Source organism: Psittacula echo (assembly GCF_963264785.1).
Source record: "Psittacula echo genome assembly, chromosome: Z".
NCBI classification, from domain to species: domain Eukaryota; kingdom Metazoa; phylum Chordata; class Aves; order Psittaciformes; family Psittacidae; genus Psittacula; species Psittacula echo.
This window is the reverse complement of record NC_137742.1, coordinates 10,347,964-10,370,167: the sequence shown is the minus strand read 5'-3', so window position 1 is coordinate 10,370,167 and position 22,204 is coordinate 10,347,964. Positions and strand designations below refer to the sequence as shown.

Here is a 22,204-nt window from a genome sequence, read left to right as displayed (position 1 = left end):
TTGTGGTTGTGTTTTGGTTGGTGCCGGTTATGGCAGGGGTTTTGGTGTATTGGTTTGTGGAGATGGGAAAGCTCGGGAGCAGGCACATGTGGGGCGCCTGTGCTGCTGGTGAGTTTGTTGTGGTTTCTGCTTTTGGTCTGCGGCTCTGTCTCTTTCCAGTTGTGGTGTGCTGGATTTCCCTTCCTGCCCAAGTCCCTTTTCCTTCTTTTGGGCTGTAGTAGTGGTTGTGGGGTTTGACTTTCGGTGTATGCTTTTGTGCGACTACGTCCTTGTATTCAGCGATGACATCGCTGCTTATTCTCTCTTTGGGTTCTTCATGACACTTCTCTGTTTCTCTCTAAGTGTTTGGTTGTCTCACTGTTGGCGCATCATGTCTACGTGTTGTTTAATGGTTTTTTTTCGGTGACCTGGTTTTCTCTGGAGGTCGTAAGTGCATTCTTGTGTTGAGGGTAAGACCTCTCAGAGGAGGCTGCTGAAGTCCCTGTGTGCTTAAAGGCTCTCTCTGAGGAATGGGGCGGCTCCAACTGCTCCTGGGTGACCCGTGCGACTGTGTCGCCACGCTCATGGTGAAGAATTTCTTCCTAATATCTAATATAAATATAGTCTGTATCAGTTTAAAGGCGTTCTTCTTTGTCCCGTCCCACCAGGCCCTTGTAAAACAGCCATCCCCGTCTTTCCTGTAGGAGGCTTTGGGCAGTGGAAGCTCCTGTAAGGTCTTGCCGCAGCCTTCTGTTGTTCAGGCTAAACAAGCCCGGCTCTCTGAGGCTGTCTCTAGAGCAAAGGTGCAGCAGGCCTCACAGCATCTCCGTGGCCTCTTCTGGACTGCCTGACGCCGTTCCGCATCCTCTTGTGCTGTTGTTCCCAGAGGTGGTCGCAGGACTGCAGGTGGAGTCTCAGGAGAGAGGAGTAGACGGGGAGAATCCCCTCCCTCCCCCTGCTCGTCACGCTCCTTGTGATGCACCCAGGATACGCTGGCTTCCGGGGCTGTGAGCGCACACTGCCAGGTCATGCAGCTTCTCCTGAAGCAAGACACCCAGGTCTTGTCCTCAGGGTTGCTGTTAATCCGTTCTCCGTTCGGGCCGGAGCTGTGTTTGGGATTGCCGTGACCCGTGTGCAGGACGTTGCACTTGGCCTTGTTGAACCTCACGAGGTTGGCGGTGGCCGATTTTCAAGCCTGTTCAGGCCCCTCTGCGTGACCTCCCTTCCCTGCAGCATGTCGACTGCAGCCCGCAGCTTGGTGTTGTTGCCAAACCGGCTTGAGGCACACTCGATCCCACTGTCGGTGCCAGCGACAAAGATGTTGAACAGCGCCGGTGCCAACACCAACGTGCCTGAAGAGTTGTCGTGTCCCGTGAGCAAGTTTGCTGCTGCTAGGAAGCTGGGGGCAGTGTCTGATACACCTGCAGTTGTGGTGCCATTCAGCAGGGCCTTGACAGGCTGGAGATTTGGGCAGGCAGCAACCTAGTGAGGTTCAAGGGGGCAAGAGCAGGGTAGCGCAGCTGGAGAGCAGGAACCCCAAGTAGCAGTCCAGGTTGGAGGTGACCTACTGGAGGGCGGTTTTGCGGAGAAGGACCTGGCAGTGTTGGTTGCTGATCGGTTGACTGCGAGCTGCAGCGTGCGCTTGAGCCCGGAGGGCCAGCAGTACCCTGGGGTGCCTTGTGAGGAGTGTGTCCAGGAGGTGGAGGGTGGCGATCCTCCAGCTGTACTGAACCGTGGTGAGGCCACAGCTGGAGAGCTGTGTCGAGTTCTGGCCTCCTGAGAGAAGACAGACAAGGAGCGCCCGGAGAGGATCCATGGAAGGGCGTGAAGGATGCTGAGGCGTCTGGAGCACTGCCTTCTGAGGAGACACTGTGGGAGCTGGTCCTGTTTAGTCTAGAGAAGAGAAGACTGAGAGCGGATCTCATGAATGCATTTAAACATGTGCAAGGTGGGTGCCAGGAGGGTGGTGCCAAACTCTTTTCAGTGGTGGATAGTTGTGGGGTCTCCCTGTCCGGGGCCATGCCAAAGCCGCCTGGAGGCATCGGTGTGTAACCTGCTTTAGGTGGGCGTGCCTTGTCAGGGGATTGGACTGGGTGATCTGCAGAGATCCCTTCCCACCGTACTGATTCCGGGATTCTGTGGGTTCTGCAAGCTTTTGGAGCAGGGAAAGGCATGTGTGGTGCTGGTGGTGGTGTGAGGGCATTGTCGGGGTGGGAAGCCACGGTGATGTCGGGCAGTGTTGTGTTGTTGCTTGCAGTGCTTGGGGTGCTGGAAGATGCAGGATGATGTGGCGTTGCCAGGTGCCATCAGTGCAGGAGGCAGGGCCATGGATGGTGGATGGCCATGGCTGGGCCCTTGTGCGTGTTGCCCTGCAAGAGTTGGTGGTGCAGAGCGGTTGTCAAGCAGCGCAGCGAGAGAGTCGTTGTGACAGACGGGTGAGGAGGCCGGAGTAGCCGGACGTGGCCTAATCCAAGGGCTCTGTGCCGTGCCTGTGCTTCCTAGAGGCACGGCATGGCTTGGGCTGGGTTGGGAGTGACTTGGACGGTTTTCTGTGTTCCAGCCGCCCAGCACTGAGCAGAGCCACCTTCCACCAGACGAGGTGTCTCTGAGCCATGAGCAGCCCGAGCTGGAATGTTTCCAGGGATGGGGCATCTCCCATTTCTCTGAGCAAGCTGTTGGAGTTTCTTAGCACCGTCATGGTAAATAGTCTCATCCTTGTAGCTCGCCTGAATGTCGGCTCTTGTTAGCGTCAAAGCCTTGCTCCTTGTGCGATGGCGACAGGCCCGAGTGGAAGGCCTGTCCCCACGGTTCTTGGAAGCCCCTTAAAGGCCGCTGGACCTTCTCTCTGGAGTCTTCTCTTGTGCACCCGCCCAACTGTCTGGGCCTTTCCTGCTCAGAGATGTGTTCCAAGCCCGTGGTGGTGTTTGTGCTCCTGCCCCGGGAGCGGCAGCAGGGTTCCGTGCCTTGCGTGTAGTGAGCAGACCAGAGGCGGTGATCGTCTTTGGGTCTGAAGTGGGCTGGGTGGTGGAAAACATTGAGGATGCAAATGTGGGGGAATTGCTCGTGCAGAGGCTGGCTGAACTGTGTCAGAGGCTTTGCAAAGAGGTGTTGGGAAGTGCCTCTTTGGAGAGGTGGCAAGTGCAAGTGCGGGCATGGGGTGTGCCGATCCCTGTTTGGAGCAGGGCTTGGAGGGGGTGTTGGGGAGAAGTGGCTTCCCCGCGGCCGACGGAGAGGTTGGTGCGCTTGTGAGAAGAGAGGCGGCGGGAGCGTTTTGTCAAGAGGTCTTTATTTGGTGTGAATAAATAGGTGAATAAATAGGTGGCAGCGTGTGCCAATAAATAGAGCAGTTGTGTCGGGGAGCAGCGGCCGCAGGAGGCGCGGGGCCGGGGCGGCTCTGTCCGCGGCTGTTGCGGAGGATGCTGGAGGCCCGAGGTGGGTGTGTGCGGGCGCTGCCCCCGTGGTGCTGGTGTCGGGGCGGTGCGGGAGCGTGGGGTCGCTGGGCTAATTGGGCACGGTGCGGGTGAGGTTGTGCAGGTGCTGGAAGCAGAGGCGAGCTTCGAGGCGGACGTGGTCCCAGGCGCAGGCGCTGTGGTTGTGGGTGCGCAGGAAGTCCTGGATGTGTCGGAAGTATTTGTTGATGGTGAGCAGCGGGTTGCGGGGCCCTTGTTCCGGGAAGAGCGTGGCGTTGTCCGGCAGGCAGTGGTGGAGGCGCTGGATGCGGTGCTGGAGGCTGTTGAGGAGCTGGTGCCGTGGCTCGCTGTGCCAGTGCTGGGGGGTGCTGGGGCTGCTGAGGGTGTGGAAGAGGTGCTGGAGGATGCGGAGGGCGGCGGCGGCGGCTTGCTGGGGGTGGCTGATGTGCAGGAGGGTGTCGGGGAAGAGGGGCGCCTGCTGGTGGTGGCAGGGCGGTGTGGGGCTGGGAGCCATGGCCTGGAGGAGCTGGAGGCTGCGCCAGGGGAAGGTGGCATCGCGGGCAGTGCGGTGGTGGCAGGCGAGGCCGGTGGCGAGAGCCGTGAGGAGGAGCAGGAGCGCCGGGGCGCCGCGGCCCAAGCGGGGCTGTGGGGTTGCGGGCGCAGGCATGGTGGGGCTGCGTGTGGTGCCTGTGGGGCGCTGGGCAGGAGCGTGCTCCGTCTTGGTGGTGGTGCGGGTGTGCGCTGTGCTGGGGGTTCTGCCGGGTGGCAGCTTTATGTGGTGCCACCGCGGCTTCCCCTTCCTCGCTTTCCGCTTGCGGCCAGTTGCCGGTTGTGGTTTCCAGTTTGGGCTGGGGTCTGTGCCGCTGCTGGGGAAGAGCCTTTTCTGGGGTGGCTGTGGGCGGGGAAGTCCTTGGCCGTGCTTTGTGGTTGTGTTTTGGTTGGTGCCGGTTATGGCAGGGGTTTTGGTGTATTGGTTTGTGGAGATGGGAAAGCTCGGGGGCAGGCACATGTGGGGCGCCTGTGCTGCTGGTGAGTTTTCCTTGTGCTTTCTGCCTTTTCTCTGTGTCTCTTTCTCTTTCCAGTTGTGGTGTGCTGGATTTTCCTTCCTGCCCACCTTCCTTTTCTTTCTGTTGGGCTGTAGTAGTGGTTGTGGCGTTCTGCTTTTGGTATTGTTTTTTGTGTGATTACATCATTGTATGAGTATGATGGCATCATTGGTTATTCTCTTTTTGGGTAAGTTGTGCCATTTCTTTGTTTCTCTCTGTTTTTTGTTTTTATCACTGTTTGTGCATCATTTCTATCTTCTGTTAAATGTTTTTTTTCAGTGATCTCTTTTTCTCTGGAAGTCCTAAGTGCCTTCTTGTGCTGAGGATAGGTATCAGAGGTGGTTGCTGGCCTTGTGAGCTGACAGGCCTTTTGTGCTCAAAGGCCCTTGTTGAGGGATGGGGCTGCTACGAGTGCTCTGGGTAACCTGTGACATTGTCTCACCACCTTTGTGGTGAAGAATTTCTTGAGGTGGAAAAGAGGAGAATCCAACTGGGAGAAAAAACAAGAGCATTGTCACTGTATGCAGAGGTAGAACGACGAAGGCCAAGGTGCACTTGGAACTGAGCCTTGCAAAAGACGTAAGGACAACAAGAGGAGCTTCTTCGTGTATATCAGCAGGGAAAGCAAGATAAGTATAATGTCGGGCCGATGGTGAATCAATGGGTGTCCTGGTTCCAGAAGACACAGGAAAGGTTGAATTACTGAATGCCTTCTTTTCCTCAGTCTTCATCCCTACGGACGGCCCTCAGGAGTCCGTGACCTTGGAGGTTAGAGATGAAGGCCAGAGAAAGTAAGATTTAGCCGCCTGGTTGTAGAGAGTTAGGTTAGTGACAGACGGGACAGACGCAACACCCATAAACCCATGGGCCCTGATGAGATGCAGCCTAAGGTGCCGAGGGAGCTGGCAGATGTTGTTGTTCTGCTGCCTTCATCATCCTTGGGTAAACATGGAGAATGGGAGAGGTGTCCGAGGAGTGAAGGAAGGCCAATGTCACTCCATCATCAGAAAGGGAAAAGAAGAGGACCAAGGAAACCATCAGCCAGTCATTCTCATCTCCGTCCCTGGAAAGGTGATGGAATAGGACATTCTGGTGGTCAGACCCAAGCACGTTAAAGAAGTTCCTGAGGAGTAGTCAGCGTGGATTCACCAAGGATAAATCTTGCTTAGACAAACTAAAAGGCTTTTCCAATGACATGGCATGATGGGTTGACGGGGGGAGAGCAGAGCATGTTATGAGAATTTACTTCCACAAGCCTTTTGACAATGTCTCCAATAAAACCCTCATAGGTGAATTTAGGAAGTGTGGATTAAATGAATGGACAGTGAGATGGGCTGAGGACTGTGTGGATGGCAGAGCTGAGAGCATTGTGATCAACAGAGTAGAACGCAGTTGGAGGACTGCAGTCAGTGGTGTTTCTCAGGGACCAATACTGGATCTGGTCTAATTCAACTTTTTAATGAGTGCTATGGGTGAAGGGCTAGAGAGACAGCTCAGCAAGTTTGTGGCTGATAGGAAGCTGGTGGCAGTGGCTGATGCATCTGAAAGGCTGTGCTGGCATTCAGTAGTATCTGCATAGGCTGCAGAACTGGGCAGACAGAAACGTACAGGTTTCACAGGACAAGTGAAAGGCACTGCATCTTGAGGTTCACCAGAGACCAAGCAGAGGTTGGTGCGCTTGTGAGAGGAGAGGCGGCGGGAGCGTTTTGTCAAGAGGTCTTTATTTGGTGTGAATAGATAGGTGAATAAATAGGTGGCAGCGTGTGCCAATAAATAGAGCAGTTGTGTCGGGGAGCAGCGGCCGCAGGAGGCGCGGGGCCGGGGCGGCTCTGTCCACGGCTGTTGCGGAGGATGCTGGAGGCCCGAGGTGGGTGTGTGCGGGCGCTGCCCCCGTGGTGCTGGTGTCGGGGCGGTGCGGGAGCGTGGGGTCGCTGGGCTAATTGGGCACGGTGCGGGTGAGGTTGTGCAGGTGCTGGAAGCAGAGGCGAGCTTCGAGGCGGACGTGGTCCCAGGCGCAGGCGCTGTGGTTGTGGGTGCGCAGGAAGTCCTGGATGTGTCGGAAGTATTTGTTGATGGTGAGCAGCGGGTTGCGGGGCCCTTGTTCCGGGAAGAGCGTGGCGTTGTCCGGCAGGCAGTGGTGGAGGCGCTGGATGCGGTGCTGGAGGCTGTTGAGGAGCTGGTGCCGTGGCTCGCTGTGCCAGTGCTGGGGGGTGCTGGGGCTGCTGAGGGTGTGGAAGAGGTGCTGGAGGATGCGGAGGGCGGCGGCGGCGGCTTGCTGGGGGTGGCTGATGTGCAGGAGGGTGTCGGGGAAGAGGGGCGCCTGCTGGTGGTGGCAGGGCGGTGTGGGGCTGGGAGCCATGGCCTGGAGGAGCTGGAGGCTGCGCCAGGGGAAGGTGGCATCGCGGGCAGTGCGGTGGTGGCAGGCGAGGCCGGTGGCGAGAGCCGTGAGGAGGAGCAGGAGCGCCGGGGCGCCGCGGCCCAAGCGGGGCTGTGGGGTTGCGGGCGCAGGCATGGTGGGGCTGCGTGTGGTGCCTGTGGGGCGCTGGGCAGGAGCGTGCTCCGTCTTGGTGGTGGTGCGGGTGTGCGCTGTGCTGGGGGTTCTGCCGGGTGGCAGCTTTATGTGGTGCCACCGCGGCTTCCCCTTCCTCGCTTTCCGCTTGCGGCCAGTTGCCGGTTGTGGTTTCCAGTTTGGGCTGGGGTCTGTGCCGCTGCTGGGGAAGAGCCTTTTCTGGGGTGGCTGTGGGCGGGGAAGTCCTTGGCCGTGCTTTGTGGTTGTGTTTTGGTTGGTGCCGGTTATGGCAGGGGTTTTGGTGTATTGGTTTGTGGAGATGGGAAAGCTCGGGAGCAGGCACATGTGGGGCGCCTGTGCTGCTGGTGAGTTTGTTGTGGTTTCTGCTTTTGGTCTGCGGCTCTGTCTCTTTCCAGTTGTGGTGTGCTGGATTTCCCTTCCTGCCCAAGTCCCTTTTCCTTCTTTTGGGCTGTAGTAGTGGTTGTGGGGTTTGACTTTCGGTGTATGCTTTTGTGCGACTACGTCCTTGTATTCAGCGATGACATCGCTGCTTATTCTCTCTTTGGGTTCTTCATGACACTTCTCTGTTTCTCTCTAAGTGTTTGGTTGTCTCACTGTTGGCGCATCATGTCTACGTGTTGTTTAATGGTTTTTTTTCGGTGACCTGGTTTTCTCTGGAGGTCGTAAGTGCATTCTTGTGTTGAGGGTAAGACCTCTCAGAGGAGGCTGCTGAAGTCCCTGTGTGCTTAAAGGCTCTCTCTGAGGAATGGGGCGGCTCCAACTGCTCCTGGGTGACCCGTGCGACTGTGTCGCCACGCTCATGGTGAAGAATTTCTTCCTAATATCTAATATAAATATAGTCTGTATCAGTTTAAAGGCGTTCTTCTTTGTCCCGTCCCACCAGGCCCTTGTAAAACAGCCATCCCCGTCTTTCCTGTAGGAGGCTTTGGGCAGTGGAAGCTCCTGTAAGGTCTTGCCGCAGCCTTCTGTTGTTCAGGCTAAACAAGCCCGGCTCTCTGAGGCTGTCTCTAGAGCAAAGGTGCAGCAGGCCTCACAGCATCTCCGTGGCCTCTTCTGGACTGCCTGACGCCGTTCCGCATCCTCTTGTGCTGTTGTTCCCAGAGGTGGTCGCAGGACTGCAGGTGGAGTCTCAGGAGAGAGGAGTAGACGGGGAGAATCCCCTCCCTCCCCCTGCTCGTCACGCTCCTTGTGATGCACCCAGGATACGCTGGCTTCCGGGGCTGTGAGCGCACACTGCCAGGTCATGCAGCTTCTCCTGAAGCAAGACACCCAGGTCTTGTCCTCAGGGTTGCTGTTAATCCGTTCTCCGTTCGGGCCGGAGCTGTGTTTGGGATTGCCGTGACCCGTGTGCAGGACGTTGCACTTGGCCTTGTTGAACCTCACGAGGTTGGCGGTGGCCGATTTTCAAGCCTGTTCAGGCCCCTCTGCGTGACCTCCCTTCCCTGCAGCATGTCGACTGCAGCCCGCAGCTTGGTGTTGTTGCCAAACCGGCTTGAGGCACACTCGATCCCACTGTCGGTGCCAGCGACAAAGATGTTGAACAGCGCCGGTGCCAACACCAACGTGCCTGAAGAGTTGTCGTGTCCCGTGAGCAAGTTTGCTGCTGCTAGGAAGCTGGGGGCAGTGTCTGATACACCTGCAGTTGTGGTGCCATTCAGCAGGGCCTTGACAGGCTGGAGATTTGGGCAGGCAGCAACCTAGTGAGGTTCAAGGGGGCAAGAGCAGGGTAGCGCAGCTGGAGAGCAGGAACCCCAAGTAGCAGTCCAGGTTGGAGGTGACCTACTGGAGGGCGGTTTTGCTGAGAAGGACCTGGCAGTGTTGGTTGCTGATCGGTTGACTGCGAGCTGCAGCGTGCGCTTGAGCCCGGAGGGCCAGCAGTACCCTGGGGTGCCTTGTGAGGAGTGTGTCCAGGAGGTGGAGGGTGGCGATCCTCCAGCTGTACTGAACCGTGGTGAGGCCACAGCTGGAGAGCTGTGTCGAGTTCTGGCCTCCTGAGAGAAGACAGACAAGGAGCGCCCGGAGAGGATCCATGGAAGGGCGTGAAGGATGCTGAGGCGTCTGGAGCACTGCCTTCTGAGGAGACACTGTGGGAGCTGGTCCTGTTTAGTCTAGAGAAGAGAAGACTGAGAGCGGATCTCATGAATGCATTTAAACATGTGCAAGGTGGGTGCCAGGAGGGTGGTGCCAAACTCTTTTCAGTGGTGGATAGTTGTGGGGTCTCCCTGTCCGGGGCCATGCCAAAGCCGCCTGGAGGCATCGGTGTGTAACCTGCTTTAGGTGGGCGTGCCTTGTCAGGGGATTGGACTGGGTGATCTGCAGAGATCCCTTCCCACCGTACTGATTCCGGGATTCTGTGGGTTCTGCAAGCTTTTGGAGCAGGGAAAGGCATGTGTGGTGCTGGTGGTGGTGTGAGGGCATTGTCGGGGTGGGAAGCCACGGTGATGTCGGGCAGTGTTGTGTTGTTGCTTGCGGTGCTTGGGGTGCTGGAAGATGCAGGATGATGTGGCGTTGCCAGGTGCCATCAGTGCAGGAGGCAGGGCCATGGATGGTGGATGGCCATGGCTGGGCCCTTGTGCGTGTTGCCCTGCAAGAGTTGGTGGTGCAGAGCGGTTGTCAAGCAGCGCAGCGAGAGAGTCGTTGTGACAGACGGGTGAGGAGGCCGGAGTAGCCGGACGTGGCCTAATCCAAGGGCTCTGTGCCGTGCCTGTGCTTCCTAGAGGCACGGCATGGCTTGGGCTGGGTTGGGAGTGACTTGGACGGTTTTCTGTGTTCCAGCCGCCCAGCACTGAGCAGAGCCACCTTCCACCAGACGAGGTGTCTCTGAGCCATGAGCAGCCCGAGCTGGAATGTTTCCAGGGATGGGGCATCTCCCATTTCTCTGAGCAAGCTGTTGGAGTTTCTTAGCACCGTCATGGTAAATAGTCTCATCCTTGTAGCTCGCCTGAATGTCGGCTCTTGTTAGCGTCAAAGCCTTGCTCCTTGTGCGATGGCGACAGGCCCGAGTGGAAGGCCTGTCCCCACGGTTCTTGGAAGCCCCTTAAAGGCCGCTGGACCTTCTCTCTGGAGTCTTCTCTTGTGCACCCGCCCAACTGTCTGGGCCTTTCCTGCTCAGAGATGTGTTCCAAGCCCGTGGTGGTGTTTGTGCTCCTGCCCCGGGAGCGGCAGCAGGGTTCCGTGCCTTGCGTGTAGTGAGCAGACCAGAGGCGGTGATCGTCTTTGGGTCTGAAGTGGGCTGGGTGGTGGAAAACATTGAGGATGCAAATGTGGGGGAATTGCTCGTGCAGAGGCTGGCTGAACTGTGTCAGAGGCTTTGCAAAGAGGTGTTGGGAAGTGCCTCTTTGGAGAGGTGGCAAGTGCAAGTGCGGGCATGGGGTGTGCCGATCCCTGTTTGGAGCAGGGCTTGGAGGGGGTGTTGGGGAGAAGTGGCTTCCCCGCGGCCGACGGAGAGGTTGGTGCGCTTGTGAGAAGAGAGGCGGCGGGAGCGTTTTGTCAAGAGGTCTTTATTTGGTGTGAATAAATAGGTGAATAAATAGGTGGCAGCGTGTGCCAATAAATAGAGCAGTTGTGTCGGGGAGCAGCGGCCGCAGGAGGCGCGGGGCCGGGGCGGCTCTGTCCGCGGCTGTTGCGGAGGATGCTGGAGGCCCGAGGTGGGTGTGTGCGGGCGCTGCCCCCGTGGTGCTGGTGTCGGGGCGGTGCGGGAGCGTGGGGTCGCTGGGCTAATTGGGCACGGTGCGGGTGAGGTTGTGCAGGTGCTGGAAGCAGAGGCGAGCTTCGAGGCGGACGTGGTCCCAGGCGCAGGCGCTGTGGTTGTGGGTGCGCAGGAAGTCCTGGATGTGTCGGAAGTATTTGTTGATGGTGAGCAGCGGGTTGCGGGGCCCTTGTTCCGGGAAGAGCGTGGCGTTGTCCGGCAGGCAGTGGTGGAGGCGCTGGATGCGGTGCTGGAGGCTGTTGAGGAGCTGGTGCCGTGGCTCGCTGTGCCAGTGCTGGGGGGTGCTGGGGCTGCTGAGGGTGTGGAAGAGGTGCTGGAGGATGCGGAGGGCGGCGGCGGCGGCTTGCTGGGGGTGGCTGATGTGCAGGAGGGTGTCGGGGAAGAGGGGCGCCTGCTGGTGGTGGCAGGGCGGTGTGGGGCTGGGAGCCATGGCCTGGAGGAGCTGGAGGCTGCGCCAGGGGAAGGTGGCATCGCGGGCAGTGCGGTGGTGGCAGGCGAGGCCGGTGGCGAGAGCCGTGAGGAGGAGCAGGAGCGCCGGGGCGCCGCGGCCCAAGCGGGGCTGTGGGGTTGCGGGCGCAGGCATGGTGGGGCTGCGTGTGGTGCCTGTGGGGCGCTGGGCAGGAGCGTGCTCCGTCTTGGTGGTGGTGCGGGTGTGCGCTGTGCTGGGGGTTCTGCCGGGTGGCAGCTTTATGTGGTGCCACCGCGGCTTCCCCTTCCTCGCTTTCCGCTTGCGGCCAGTTGCCGGTTGTGGTTTCCAGTTTGGGCTGGGGTCCGTGCCGCTGCTGGGGAAGAGCCTTTTCTGGGGTGGCTGTGGGCGGGGAAGTCCTTGGCCGTGCTTTGTGGTTGTGTTTTGGTTGGTGCCGGTTATGGCAGGGGTTTTGGTGTATTGGTTTGTGGAGATGGGAAAGCTCGGGAGCAGGCACATGTGGGGCGCCTGTGCTGCTGGTGAGTTTTCCTTGTGCTTTCTGCCTTTTCTCTGTGTCTCTTTCTCTTTCCAGTTGTGGTGTGCTGGATTTTCCTTCCTGCCCACCTTCCTTTTCTTTCTGTTGGGCTGTAGTAGTGGTTGTGGCGTTCTGCTTTTGGTATTGTTTTTTGTGTGATTACATCATTGTATGAGTATGATGGCATCATTGGTTATTCTCTTTTTGGGTAAGTTGTGCCATTTCTTTGTTTCTCTCTGTTTTTTGTTTTTATCACTGTTTGTGCATCATTTCTATCTTCTGTTAAATGTTTTTTTTCAGTGATCTCTTTTTCTCTGGAAGTCCTAAGTGCCTTCTTGTGCTGAGGATAGGTATCAGAGGTGGTTGCTGGCCTTGTGAGCTGACAGGCCTTTTGTGCTCAAAGGCCCTTGTTGAGGGATGGGGCTGCTACGAGTGCTCTGGGTAACCTGTGACATTGTCTCACCACCTTCGTGGTGAAGAATTTCTTGAGGTGGAAAAGAGGAGAATCCAACTGGGAGAAAAAACAAGAGCATTGTCACTGTATGCAGAGGTAGAACGACGAAGGCCAAGGTGCACTTGGAACTGAGCCTTGCAAAAGACGTAAGGACAACAAGAGGAGCTTCTTCGTGTATATCAGCAGGGAAAGCAAGATAAGTATAATGTCGGGCCGATGGTGAATCAATGGGTGTCCTGGTTCCAGAAGACACAGGAAAGGTTGAATTACTGAATGCCTTCTTTTCCTCAGTCTTCATCCCTACGGACGGCCCTCAGGAGTCCGTGACCTTGGAGGTTAGAGATGAAGGCCAGAGAAAGTAAGATTTAGCCGCCTGGTTGTAGAGAGTTAGGTTAGTGACAGACGGGACAGACGCAACACCCATAAACCCATGGGCCCTGATGAGATGCAGCCTAAGGTGCCGAGGGAGCTGGCAGATGTTGTTGTTCTGCTGCCTTCATCATCCTTGGGTAAACATGGAGAATGGGAGAGGTGTCCGAGGAGTGAAGGAAGGCCAATGTCACTCCATCATCAGAAAGGGAAAAGAAGAGGACCAAGGAAACCATCAGCCAGTCATTCTCATCTCCGTCCCTGGAAAGGTGATGGAATAGGACATTCTGGTGGTCAGACCCAAGCACGTTAAAGAAGTTCCTGAGGAGTAGTCAGCGTGGATTCACCAAGGATAAATCTTGCTTAGACAAACTAAAAGGCTTTTCCAATGACATGGCATGATGGGTTGACGGGGGGAGAGCAGAGCATGTTATGAGAATTTACTTCCACAAGCCTTTTGACAATGTCTCCAATAAAACCCTCATAGGTGAATTTAGGAAGTGTGGATTAAATGAATGGACAGTGAGATGGGCTGAGGACTGTGTGGATGGCAGAGCTGGGAGCATTGTGATCAACAGAGTAGAACGCAGTTGGAGGACTGCAGTCAGTGGTGTTTCTCAGGGACCAATACTGGATCTGGTCTAATTCAACTTTTTAATGAGTGCTATGGGTGAAGGGCTAGAGAGACAGCTCAGCAAGTTTGTGGCTGATAGGAAGCTGGTGGCAGTGGCTGATGCATCTGAAAGGCTGTGCTGGCATTCAGTAGTATCTGCATAGGCTGCAGAACTGGGCAGACAGAAACGTACAGGTTTCACAGGACAAGTGAAAGGCACTGCATCTTGAGGTTCACCAGAGACCAAGCAGAGGTTGGTGCGCTTGTGAGAGGAGAGGCGGCGGGAGCGTTTTGTCAAGAGGTCTTTATTTGGTGTGAATAAATAGGTGAATAAATAGGTGGCAGCGTGTGCCAATAAATAGAGCAGTTGTGTCGGGGAGCAGCGGCCGCAGGAGGCGCGGGGCCGGGGCGGCTCTGTCCACGGCTGTTGCGGAGGATGCTGGAGGCCCGAGGTGGGTGTGTGCGGGCGCTGCCCCCGTGGTGCTGGTGTCGGGGCGGTGCGGGAGCGTGGGGTCGCTGGGCTAATTGGGCACGGTGCGGGTGAGGTTGTGCAGGTGCTGGAAGCAGAGGCGAGCTTCGAGGCGGACGTGGTCCCAGGCGCAGGCGCTGTGGTTGTGGGTGCGCAGGAAGTCCTGGATGTGTCGGAAGTATTTGTTGATGGTGAGCAGCGGGTTGCGGGGCCCTTGTTCCGGGAAGAGCGTGGCGTTGTCCGGCAGGCAGTGGTGGAGGCGCTGGATGCGGTGCTGGAGGCTGTTGAGGAGCTGGTGCCGTGGCTCGCTGTGCCAGTGCTGGGGGGTGCTGGGGCTGCTGAGGGTGTGGAAGAGGTGCTGGAGGATGCGGAGGGCGGCGGCGGCGGCTTGCTGGGGGTGGCTGATGTGCAGGAGGGTGTCGGGGAAGAGGGGCGCCTGCTGGTGGTGGCAGGGCGGTGTGGGGCTGGGAGCCATGGCCTGGAGGAGCTGGAGGCTGCGCCAGGGGAAGGTGGCATCGCGGGCAGTGCGGTGGTGGCAGGCGAGGCCGGTGGCGAGAGCCGTGAGGAGGAGCAGGAGCGCCGGGGCGCCGCGGCCCAAGCGGGGCTGTGGGGTTGCGGGCGCAGGCATGGTGGGGCTGCGTGTGGTGCCTGTGGGGCGCTGGGCAGGAGCGTGCTCCGTCTTGGTGGTGGTGCGGGTGTGCGCTGTGCTGGGGGTTCTGCCGGGTGGCAGCTTTATGTGGTGCCACCGCGGCTTCCCCTTCCTCGCTTTCCGCTTGCGGCCAGTTGCCGGTTGTGGTTTCCAGTTTGGGCTGGGGTCCGTGCTGCTGCTGGGGAAGAGCCTTTTCTAGGGTGGCTGTTGGTGGGGAAGTCCTTGGCCGTGCTTTGTGGTTGTGTTTTGGTTGGTGCCGGTTATGGCAGGGGTTTTGGTGTATTGGTTTGTGGAGATGGGAAAGCTCGGGGGCAGGCACATGTGGGGCGCCTGTGCTGCTGGTGAGTTTTCCTTGTGCTTTCTGCCTTTTCTCTGTGTCTCTTTCTCTTTCCAGTTGTGGTGTGCTGGATTTTCCTTCCTGCCCACCTTCCTTTTCTTTCTGTTGGGCTGTAGTAGTGGTTGTGGCGTTCTGCTTTTGGTATTGTTTTTTGTGTGATTACATCATTGTATGAGTATGATGGCATCATTGGTTATTCTCTTTTTGGGTAAGTTGTGCCATTTCTTTGTTTCTCTCTGTTTTTTGTTTTTATCACTGTTTGTGCATCATTTCTATCTTCTGTTAAATGTTTTTTTTCAGTGATCTCTTTTTCTCTGGAAGTCCTAAGTGCCTTCTTGTGCTGAGGATAGGTATCAGAGGTGGTTGCTGGCCTTGTGAGCTGACAGGCCTTTTGTGCTCAAAGGCCCTTGTTGAGGGATGGGGCTGCTACGAGTGCTCTGGGTAACCTGTGACATTGTCTCACCACCTTCGTGGTGAAGAATTTCTTGAGGTGGAAAAGAGGAGAATCCAACTGGGAGAAAAAACAAGAGCATTGTCACTGTATGCAGAGGTAGAACGACGAAGGCCAAGGTGCACTTGGAACTGAGCCTTGCAAAAGACATAAGGACAACAAGAGGAGCTTCTTCGTGTATATCAGCAGGGAAAGCAAGAGAAGTATAATGTCGGGCCGATGGTGAATCAATGGGTGTCCTGGTTCCAGAAGACACAGGAAAGGTTGAATTACTGAATGCCTTCTTTTCCTCAGTCTTCATCCCTACGGACGGCCCTCAGGAGTCCGTGACCTTGGAGGTTAGAGATGAAGGCCAGAGAAAGTAAGATTTAGCCGCCTGGTTGTAGAGAGTTAGGTTAGTGACAGACGGGACAGACGCAACACCCATAAACCCATGGGCCCTGATGAGATGCAGCCTAAGGTGCCGAGGGAGCTGGCAGATGTTGTTGTTCTGCTGCCTTCATCATCCTTGGGTAAACATGGAGAATGGGAGAGGTGTCCGAGGAGTGAAGGAAGGCCAATGTCACTCCATCATCAGAAAGGGAAAAGAAGAGGACCAAGGAAACCATCAGCCAGTCATTCTCATCTCCGTCCCTGGAAAGGTGATGGAATAGGACATTCTGGTGGTCAGACCCAAGCACGTTAAAGAAGTTCCTGAGGAGTAGTCAGCGTGGATTCACCAAGGATAAATCTTGCTTAGACAAACTAAAAGGCTTTTCCAATGACATGGCATGATGGGTTGACGGGGGGAGAGCAGAGCATGTTATGAGAATTTACTTCCACAAGCCTTTTGACAATGTCTCCAATAAAACCCTCATAGGTGAATTTAGGAAGTGTGGATTAAATGAATGGACAGTGAGATGGGCTGAGGACTGTGTGGATGGCAGAGCTGAGAGCATTGTGATCAACAGAGTAGAACGCAGTTGGAGGACTGCAGTCAGTGGTGTTTCTCAGGGACCAATACTGGATCTGGTCTAATTCAACTTTTTAATGAGTGCTATGGGTGAAGGGCTAGAGAGACAGCTCAGCAAGTTTGTGGCTGATAGGAAGCTGGTGGCAGTGGCTGATGCATCTGAAAGGCTGTGCTGGCATTCAGTAGTATCTGCATAGGCTGCAGAACTGGGCAGACAGAAACGTACAGGTTTCACAGGACAAGTGAAAGGCACTGCATCTTGAGGTTCACCAGAGACCAAGCAGAGGTTGGTGCGCTTGTGAGAGGAGAGGCGGCGGGAGCGTTTTGTCAAGAGGTCTTTATTTGGTGTGAATAAATAGGTGAATAAATAGGTGGCAGCGTGTGCCAATAAATAGAGCAGTTGTGTCGGGGAGCAGCGGCCGCAGGAGGCGCGGGGCCGGGGCGGCTCTGTCCGCGGCTGTTGCGGAGGATGCTGGAGGCCCGAGGTGGGTGTGTGCGGGCGCTGCCCCCGTGGTGCTGGTGTCGGGGCGGTGCGGGAGCGTGGGGTCGCTGGGCTAATTGGGCACGGTGCGGGTGAGGTTGTGCAGGTGCTGGAAGCAGAGGCGAGCTTCGAGGCGGACGTGGTCCCAGGCGCAGGCGCTGTGGTTGTGGGTGCGCAGGAAGTCCTGGATGTGTCGGAAGTATTTGTTGATGGTGAGCAGCGGGTTGCGGGGCCCTTGTTCCGGGAAGAGCGTGGCGTTGTCCGGCAGGCAGTGGTGGAGGCGCTGGATGCGGTGCTGGAGGCTGTTGAGGAGCTGGTGCCGTGGCTCGCTGTGCCAGTGCTGGGGGGTGCTGGGGCTGCTGAGGGTGTGGAAGAGGTGCTGGAGGATGCGGAGGGCGGCGGCGGCGGCTTGCTGGGGGTGGCTGATGTGCAGGAGGGTGTCGGGGAAGAGGGGCGCCTGCTGGTGGTGGCAGGGCGGTGTGGGGCTGGGAGCCATGGCCTGGAGGAGCTGGAGGCTGCGCCAGGGGAAGGTGGCATCGCGGGCAGTGCGGTGGTGGCAGGCGAGGCCGGTGGCGAGAGCCGTGAGGAGGAGCAGGAGCGCCGGGGCGCCGCGGCCCAAGCGGGGCTGTGGGGTTGCGGGCGCAGGCATGGTGGGGCTGCGTGTGGTGCCTGTGGGGCGCTGGGCAGGAGCGTGCTCCGTCTTGGTGGTGGTGCGGGTGTGCGCTGTGCTGGGGGTTCTGCCGGGTGGCAGCTTTATGTGGTGCCACCGCGGCTTCCCCTTCCTCGCTTTCCGCTTGCGGCCAGTTGCCGGTTGTGGTTTCCAGTTTGGGCTGGGGTCCGTGCCGCTGCTGGGGAAGAGCCTTTTCTGGGGTGGCTGTGGGCGGGGAAGTCCTTGGCCGTGCTTTGTGGTTGTGTTTTGGTTGGTGCCGGTTATGGCAGGGGTTTTGGTGTATTGGTTTGTGGAGATGGGAAAGCTCGGGGGCAGGCACATGTGGGGCGCCTGTGCTGCTGGTGAGTTTGTTGTGGTTTCTGCTTTTGGTCTGCGGCTCTGTCTCTTTCCAGTTGTGGTGTGCTGGATTTCCCTTCCTGCCCAAGTCCCTTTTCCTTCTTTTGGGCTGTAGTAGTGGTTGTGGGGTTTGACTTTCGGTGTATGCTTTTGTGCGACTACGTCCTTGTATTCAGCGATGACATCGCTGCTTATTCTCTCTTTGGGTTCTTCATGACACTTCTCTGTTTCTCTCTAAGTGTTTGGTTGTCTCACTGTTGGCGCATCATGTCTACGTGTTGTTTAATGGTTTTTTTTCGGTGACCTGGTTTTCTCTGGAGGTCGTAAGTGCATTCTTGTGTTGAGGGTAAGACCTCTCAGAGGAGGCTGCTGAAGTCCCTGTGTGCTTAAAGGCTCTCTCTGAGGAATGGGGCGGCTCCAACTGCTCCTGGGTGACCCGTGCGACTGTGTCGCCACGCTCATGGTGAAGAATTTCTTCCTAATATCTAATATAAATATAGTCTGTATCAGTTTAAAGGCGTTCTTCTTTGTCCCGTCCCACCAGGCCCTTGTAAAACAGCCATCCCCGTCTTTCCTGTAGGAGGCTTTGGGCAGTGGAAGCTCCTGTAAGGTCTTGCCGCAGCCTTCTGTTGTTCAGGCTAAACAAGCCCGGCTCTCTGAGGCTGTCTCTAGAGCAAAGGTGCAGCAGGCCTCACAGCATCTCCGTGGCCTCTTCTGGACTGCCTGACGCCGTTCCGCATCCTCTTGTGCTGTTGTTCCCAGAGGTGGTCGCAGGACTGCAGGTGGAGTCTCAGGAGAGAGGAGTAGACGGGGAGAATCCCCTCCCTCCCCCTGCTCGTCACGCTCCTTGTGATGCACCCAGGATACGCTGGCTTCCGGGGCTGTGAGCGCACACTGCCAGGTCATGCAGCTTCTCCTGAAGCAAGACACCCAGGTCTTGTCCTCAGGGTTGCTGTTAATCCGTTCTCCGTTCGGGCCGGAGCTGTGTTTGGGATTGCCGTGACCCGTGTGCAGGACGTTGCACTTGGCCTTGTTGAACCTCACGAGGTTGGCGGTGGCCGATTTTCAAGCCTGTTCAGGCCCCTCTGCGTGACCTCCCTTCCCTGCAGCATGTCGACTGCAGCCCGCAGCTTGGTGTTGTTGCCAAACCGGCTTGAGGCACACTCGATCCCACTGTCGGTGCCAGCGACAAAGATGTTGAACAGCGCCGGTGCCAACACCAACGTGCCTGAAGAGTTGTCGTGTCCCGTGAGCAAGTTTGCTGCTGCTAGGAAGCTGGGGGCAGTGTCTGATACACCTGCAGTTGTGGTGCCATTCAGCAGGGCCTTGACAGGCTGGAGATTTGGGCAGGCAGCAACCTAGTGAGGTTCAAGGGGGCAAGAGCAGGGTAGCGCAGCTGGAGAGCAGGAACCCCAAGTAGCAGTCCAGGTTGGAGGTGACCTACTGGAGGGCGGTTTTGCTGAGAAGGACCTGGCAGTGTTGGTTGCTGATCGGTTGACTGCGAGCTGCAGCGTGCGCTTGAGCCCGGAGGGCCAGCAGTACCCTGGGGTGCCTTGTGAGGAGTGTGTCCAGGAGGTGGAGGGTGGCGATCCTCCAGCTGTACTGAACCGTGGTGAGGCCACAGCTGGAGAGCTGTGTCGAGTTCTGGCCTCCTGAGAGAAGACAGACAAGGAGCGCCCGGAGAGGATCCATGGAAGGGCGTGAAGGATGCTGAGGCGTCTGGAGCACTGCCTTCTGAGGAGACACTGTGGGAGCTGGTCCTGTTTAGTCTAGAGAAGAGAAGACTGAGAGCGGATCTCATGAATGCATTTAAACATGTGCAAGGTGGGTGCCAGGAGGGTGGTGCCAAACTCTTTTCAGTGGTGGATAGTTGTGGGGTCTCCCTGTCCGGGGCCATGCCAAAGCCGCCTGGAGGCATCGGTGTGTAACCTGCTTTAGGTGGGCGTGCCTTGTCAGGGGATTGGACTGGGTGATCTGCAGAGATCCCTTCCCACCGTACTGATTCCGGGATTCTGTGGGTTCTGCAAGCTTTTGGAGCAGGGAAAGGCATGTGTGGTGCTGGTGGTGGTGTGAGGGCATTGTCGGGGTGGGAAGCCACGGTGATGTCGGGCAGTGTTGTGTTGTTGCTTGCGGTGCTTGGGGTGCTGGAAGATGCAGGATGATGTGGTGTTGCCAGGTGCCATCAGTGCAGGAGGCAGGGCCATGGATGGTGGATGGCCATGGCTGGGCCCTTGTGCGTGTTGCCCTGCAAGAGTTGGTGGTGCAGAGAGGTTGTCAAGCAGCGCAGCGAGAGAGTCGTTGTGACAGACGGGTGAGGAGGCCGGAGTAGCCGGACGTGGCCTAATCCAAGGGCTCTGTGCCGTGCCTGTGCTTCCTAGAGGCACGGCATGGCTTGGGCTGGGTTGGGAGTGACTTGGACGGTTTTCTGTGTTCCAGCCGCCCAGCACTGAGCAGAGCCACCTTCCACCAGACGAGGTGTCTCTGAGCCATGAGCAGCCCGAGCTGGAATGTTTCCAGGGATGGGGCATCTCCCATTTCTCTGAGCAAGCTGTTGGAGTTTCTTAGCACCGTCATGGTAAATAGTCTCATCCTTGTAGCTCGCCTGAATGTCGGCTCTTGTTAGCGTCAAAGCCTTGCTCCTTGTGCGATGGCGACAGGCCCGAGTGGAAGGCCTGTCCCCACGGTTCTTGGAAGCCCCTTAAAGGCCGCTGGACCTTCTCTCTGGAGTCTTCTCTTGTGCACCCGCCCAACTGTCTGGGCCTTTCCTGCTCAGAGATGTGTTCCAAGCCCGTGGTGGTGTTTGTGCTCCTGCCCCGGGAGCGGCAGCAGGGTTCCGTGCCTTGCGTGTAGTGAGCAGACCAGAGGCGGTGATCGTCTTTGGGTCTGAAGTGGGCTGGGTGGTGGAAAACATTGAGGATGCAAATGTGGGGGAATTGCTCGTGCAGAGGCTGGCTGAACTGTGTCAGAGGCTTTGCAAAGAGGTGTTGGGAAGTGCCTCTTTGGAGAGGTGGCAAGTGCAAGTGCGGGCATGGGGTGTGCCGATCCCTGTTTGGAGCAGGGCTTGGAGGGGGTGTTGGGGAGAAGTGGCTTCCCCGCGGCCGACGGAGAGGTTGGTGCGCTTGTGAGAAGAGAGGCGGCGGGAGCGTTTTGTCAAGAGGTCTTTATTTGGTGTGAATAAATAGGTGAATAAATAGGTGGCAGCGTGTGCCAATAAATAGAGCAGTTGTGTCGGGGAGCAGCGGCCGCAGGAGGCGCGGGGCCGGGGCGGCTCTGTCCGCGGCTGTTGCGGAGGATGCTGGAGGCCCGAGGTGGGTGTGTGCGGGCGCTGCCCCCGTGGTGCTGGTGTCGGGGCGGTGCGGGAGCGTGGGGTTGCTGGGCTAATTGGGCACGGTGCGGGTGAGGTTGTGCAGGTGCTGGAAGCAGAGGCGAGCTTCGAGGCGGACGTGGTCCCAGGCGCAGGCGCTGTGGTTGTGGGTGCGCAGGAAGTCCTGGATGTGTCGGAAGTATTTGTTGATGGTGAGCAGCGGGTTGCGGGGCCCTTGTTCCGGGAAGAGCGTGGCGTTGTCCGGCAGGCAGTGGTGGAGGCGCTGGATGCGGTGCTGGAGGCTGTTGAGGAGCTGGTGCCGTGGCTCGCTGTGCCAGTGCTGGGGGGTGCTGGGGCTGCTGAGGGTGTGGAAGAGGTGCTGGAGGATGCGGAGGGCGGCGGCGGCGGCTTGCTGGGGGTGGCTGATGTGCAGGAGGGTGTCGGGGAAGAGGGGCGCCTGCTGGTGGTGGCAGGGCGGTGTGGGGCTGGGAGCCATGGCCTGGAGGAGCTGGAGGCTGCGCCAGGGGAAGGTGGCATCGCGGGCAGTGCGGTGGTGGCAGGCGAGGCCGGTGGCGAGAGCCGTGAGGAGGAGCAGGAGCGCCGGGGCGCCGCGGCCCAAGCGGGGCTGTGGGGTTGCGGGCGCAGGCATGGTGGGGCTGCGTGTGGTGCCTGTGGGGCGCTGGGCAGGAGCGTGCTCCGTCTTGGTGGTGGTGCGGGTGTGCGCTGTGCTGGGGGTTCTGCCGGGTGGCAGCTTTATGTGGTGCCACCGCGGCTTCCCCTTCCTCGCTTTCCGCTTGCGGCCAGTTGCCGGTTGTGGTTTCCAGTTTGGGCTGGGGTCCGTGCTGCTGCTGGGGAAGAGCCTTTTCTAGGGTGGCTGTGGGTGGGGAAGTCCTTGGCCGTGCTTTGTGGTTGTGTTTTGGTTGGTGCCGGTTATGGCAGGGGTTTTGGTGTATTGGTTTGTGGAGATGGGAAAGCTCGGGGGCAGGCACATGTGGGGCGCCTGTGCTGCTGGTGAGTTTTCCTTGTGCTTTCTGCCTTTTCTCTGTGTCTCTTTCTCTTTCCAGTTGTGGTGTGCTGGATTTTCCTTCCTGCCCACCTTCCTTTTCTTTCTGTTGGGCTGTAGTAGTGGTTGTGGCGTTCTGCTTTTGGTATTGTTTTTTGTGTGATTACATCATTGTATGAGTATGATGGCATCATTGGTTATTCTCTTTTTGGGTAAGTTGTGCCATTTCTTTGTTTCTCTCTGTTTTTTGTTTTTATCACTGTTTGTGCATCATTTCTATCTTCTGTTAAATGTTTTTTTTCAGTGATCTCTTTTTCTCTGGAAGTCCTAAGTGCCTTCTTGTGCTGAGGATAGGTATCAGAGGTGGTTGCTGGCCTTGTGAGCTGACAGGCCTTTTGTGCTCAAAGGCCCTTGTTGAGGGATGGGGCTGCTACGAGTGCTCTGGGTAACCTGTGACATTGTCTCACCACCTTCGTGGTGAAGAATTTCTTGAGGTGGAAA

At 57.6% G+C, this 22,204-nt stretch overlaps 7 protein-coding genes across 8 annotated transcripts in view; 1 reads left to right on the top strand and 6 right to left on the bottom strand.

Annotated features, from left to right (window-relative positions):
- The window catches only part of UBAP2 (ubiquitin associated protein 2), a 145,559-nt gene that overhangs the window by 62,114 nt on the left and 61,241 nt on the right, over positions 1-22,204 (top strand). The window lies entirely within an intron of this gene.
- LOC308231663 (interferon-like) lies at positions 3,481-4,056 on the bottom strand (the record flags this gene model as incomplete). The annotated part of the gene is made up of 1 exon (XM_080637327.1): positions 3,481-4,056. One exon carries the CDS (start codon positions 4,054-4,056, stop codon positions 3,481-3,483), a length of 576 nt encoding a protein of 191 aa, XP_080493453.1.
- LOC308231662 (interferon-like) lies at positions 6,372-6,947 on the bottom strand (the record flags this gene model as incomplete). Its single annotated transcript, XM_080637326.1, has 1 exon — positions 6,372-6,947. The coding sequence occupies one exon, from the start codon at positions 6,945-6,947 to the stop codon at positions 6,372-6,374; it is 576 nt and encodes a 191-aa protein (XP_080493452.1).
- LOC308231661 (interferon-like) lies at positions 10,682-11,257 on the bottom strand (the record flags this gene model as incomplete). Its single annotated transcript, XM_080637325.1, has 1 exon — positions 10,682-11,257. One exon carries the CDS (start codon positions 11,255-11,257, stop codon positions 10,682-10,684), a length of 576 nt encoding a protein of 191 aa, XP_080493451.1.
- On the bottom strand, positions 13,573-14,148 carry LOC308231660 (interferon-like; the record flags this gene model as incomplete). The annotated part of the gene is made up of 1 exon (XM_080637324.1): positions 13,573-14,148. The coding sequence occupies one exon, from the start codon at positions 14,146-14,148 to the stop codon at positions 13,573-13,575; it is 576 nt and encodes a 191-aa protein (XP_080493450.1).
- LOC308231659 (interferon-like) lies at positions 16,464-17,039 on the bottom strand (the record flags this gene model as incomplete). Its single annotated transcript, XM_080637323.1, has 1 exon — positions 16,464-17,039. The coding sequence occupies one exon, from the start codon at positions 17,037-17,039 to the stop codon at positions 16,464-16,466; it is 576 nt and encodes a 191-aa protein (XP_080493449.1).
- On the bottom strand, positions 20,774-21,349 carry LOC308231658 (interferon-like; the record flags this gene model as incomplete). The annotated part of the gene is made up of 1 exon (XM_080637322.1): positions 20,774-21,349. One exon carries the CDS (start codon positions 21,347-21,349, stop codon positions 20,774-20,776), a length of 576 nt encoding a protein of 191 aa, XP_080493448.1.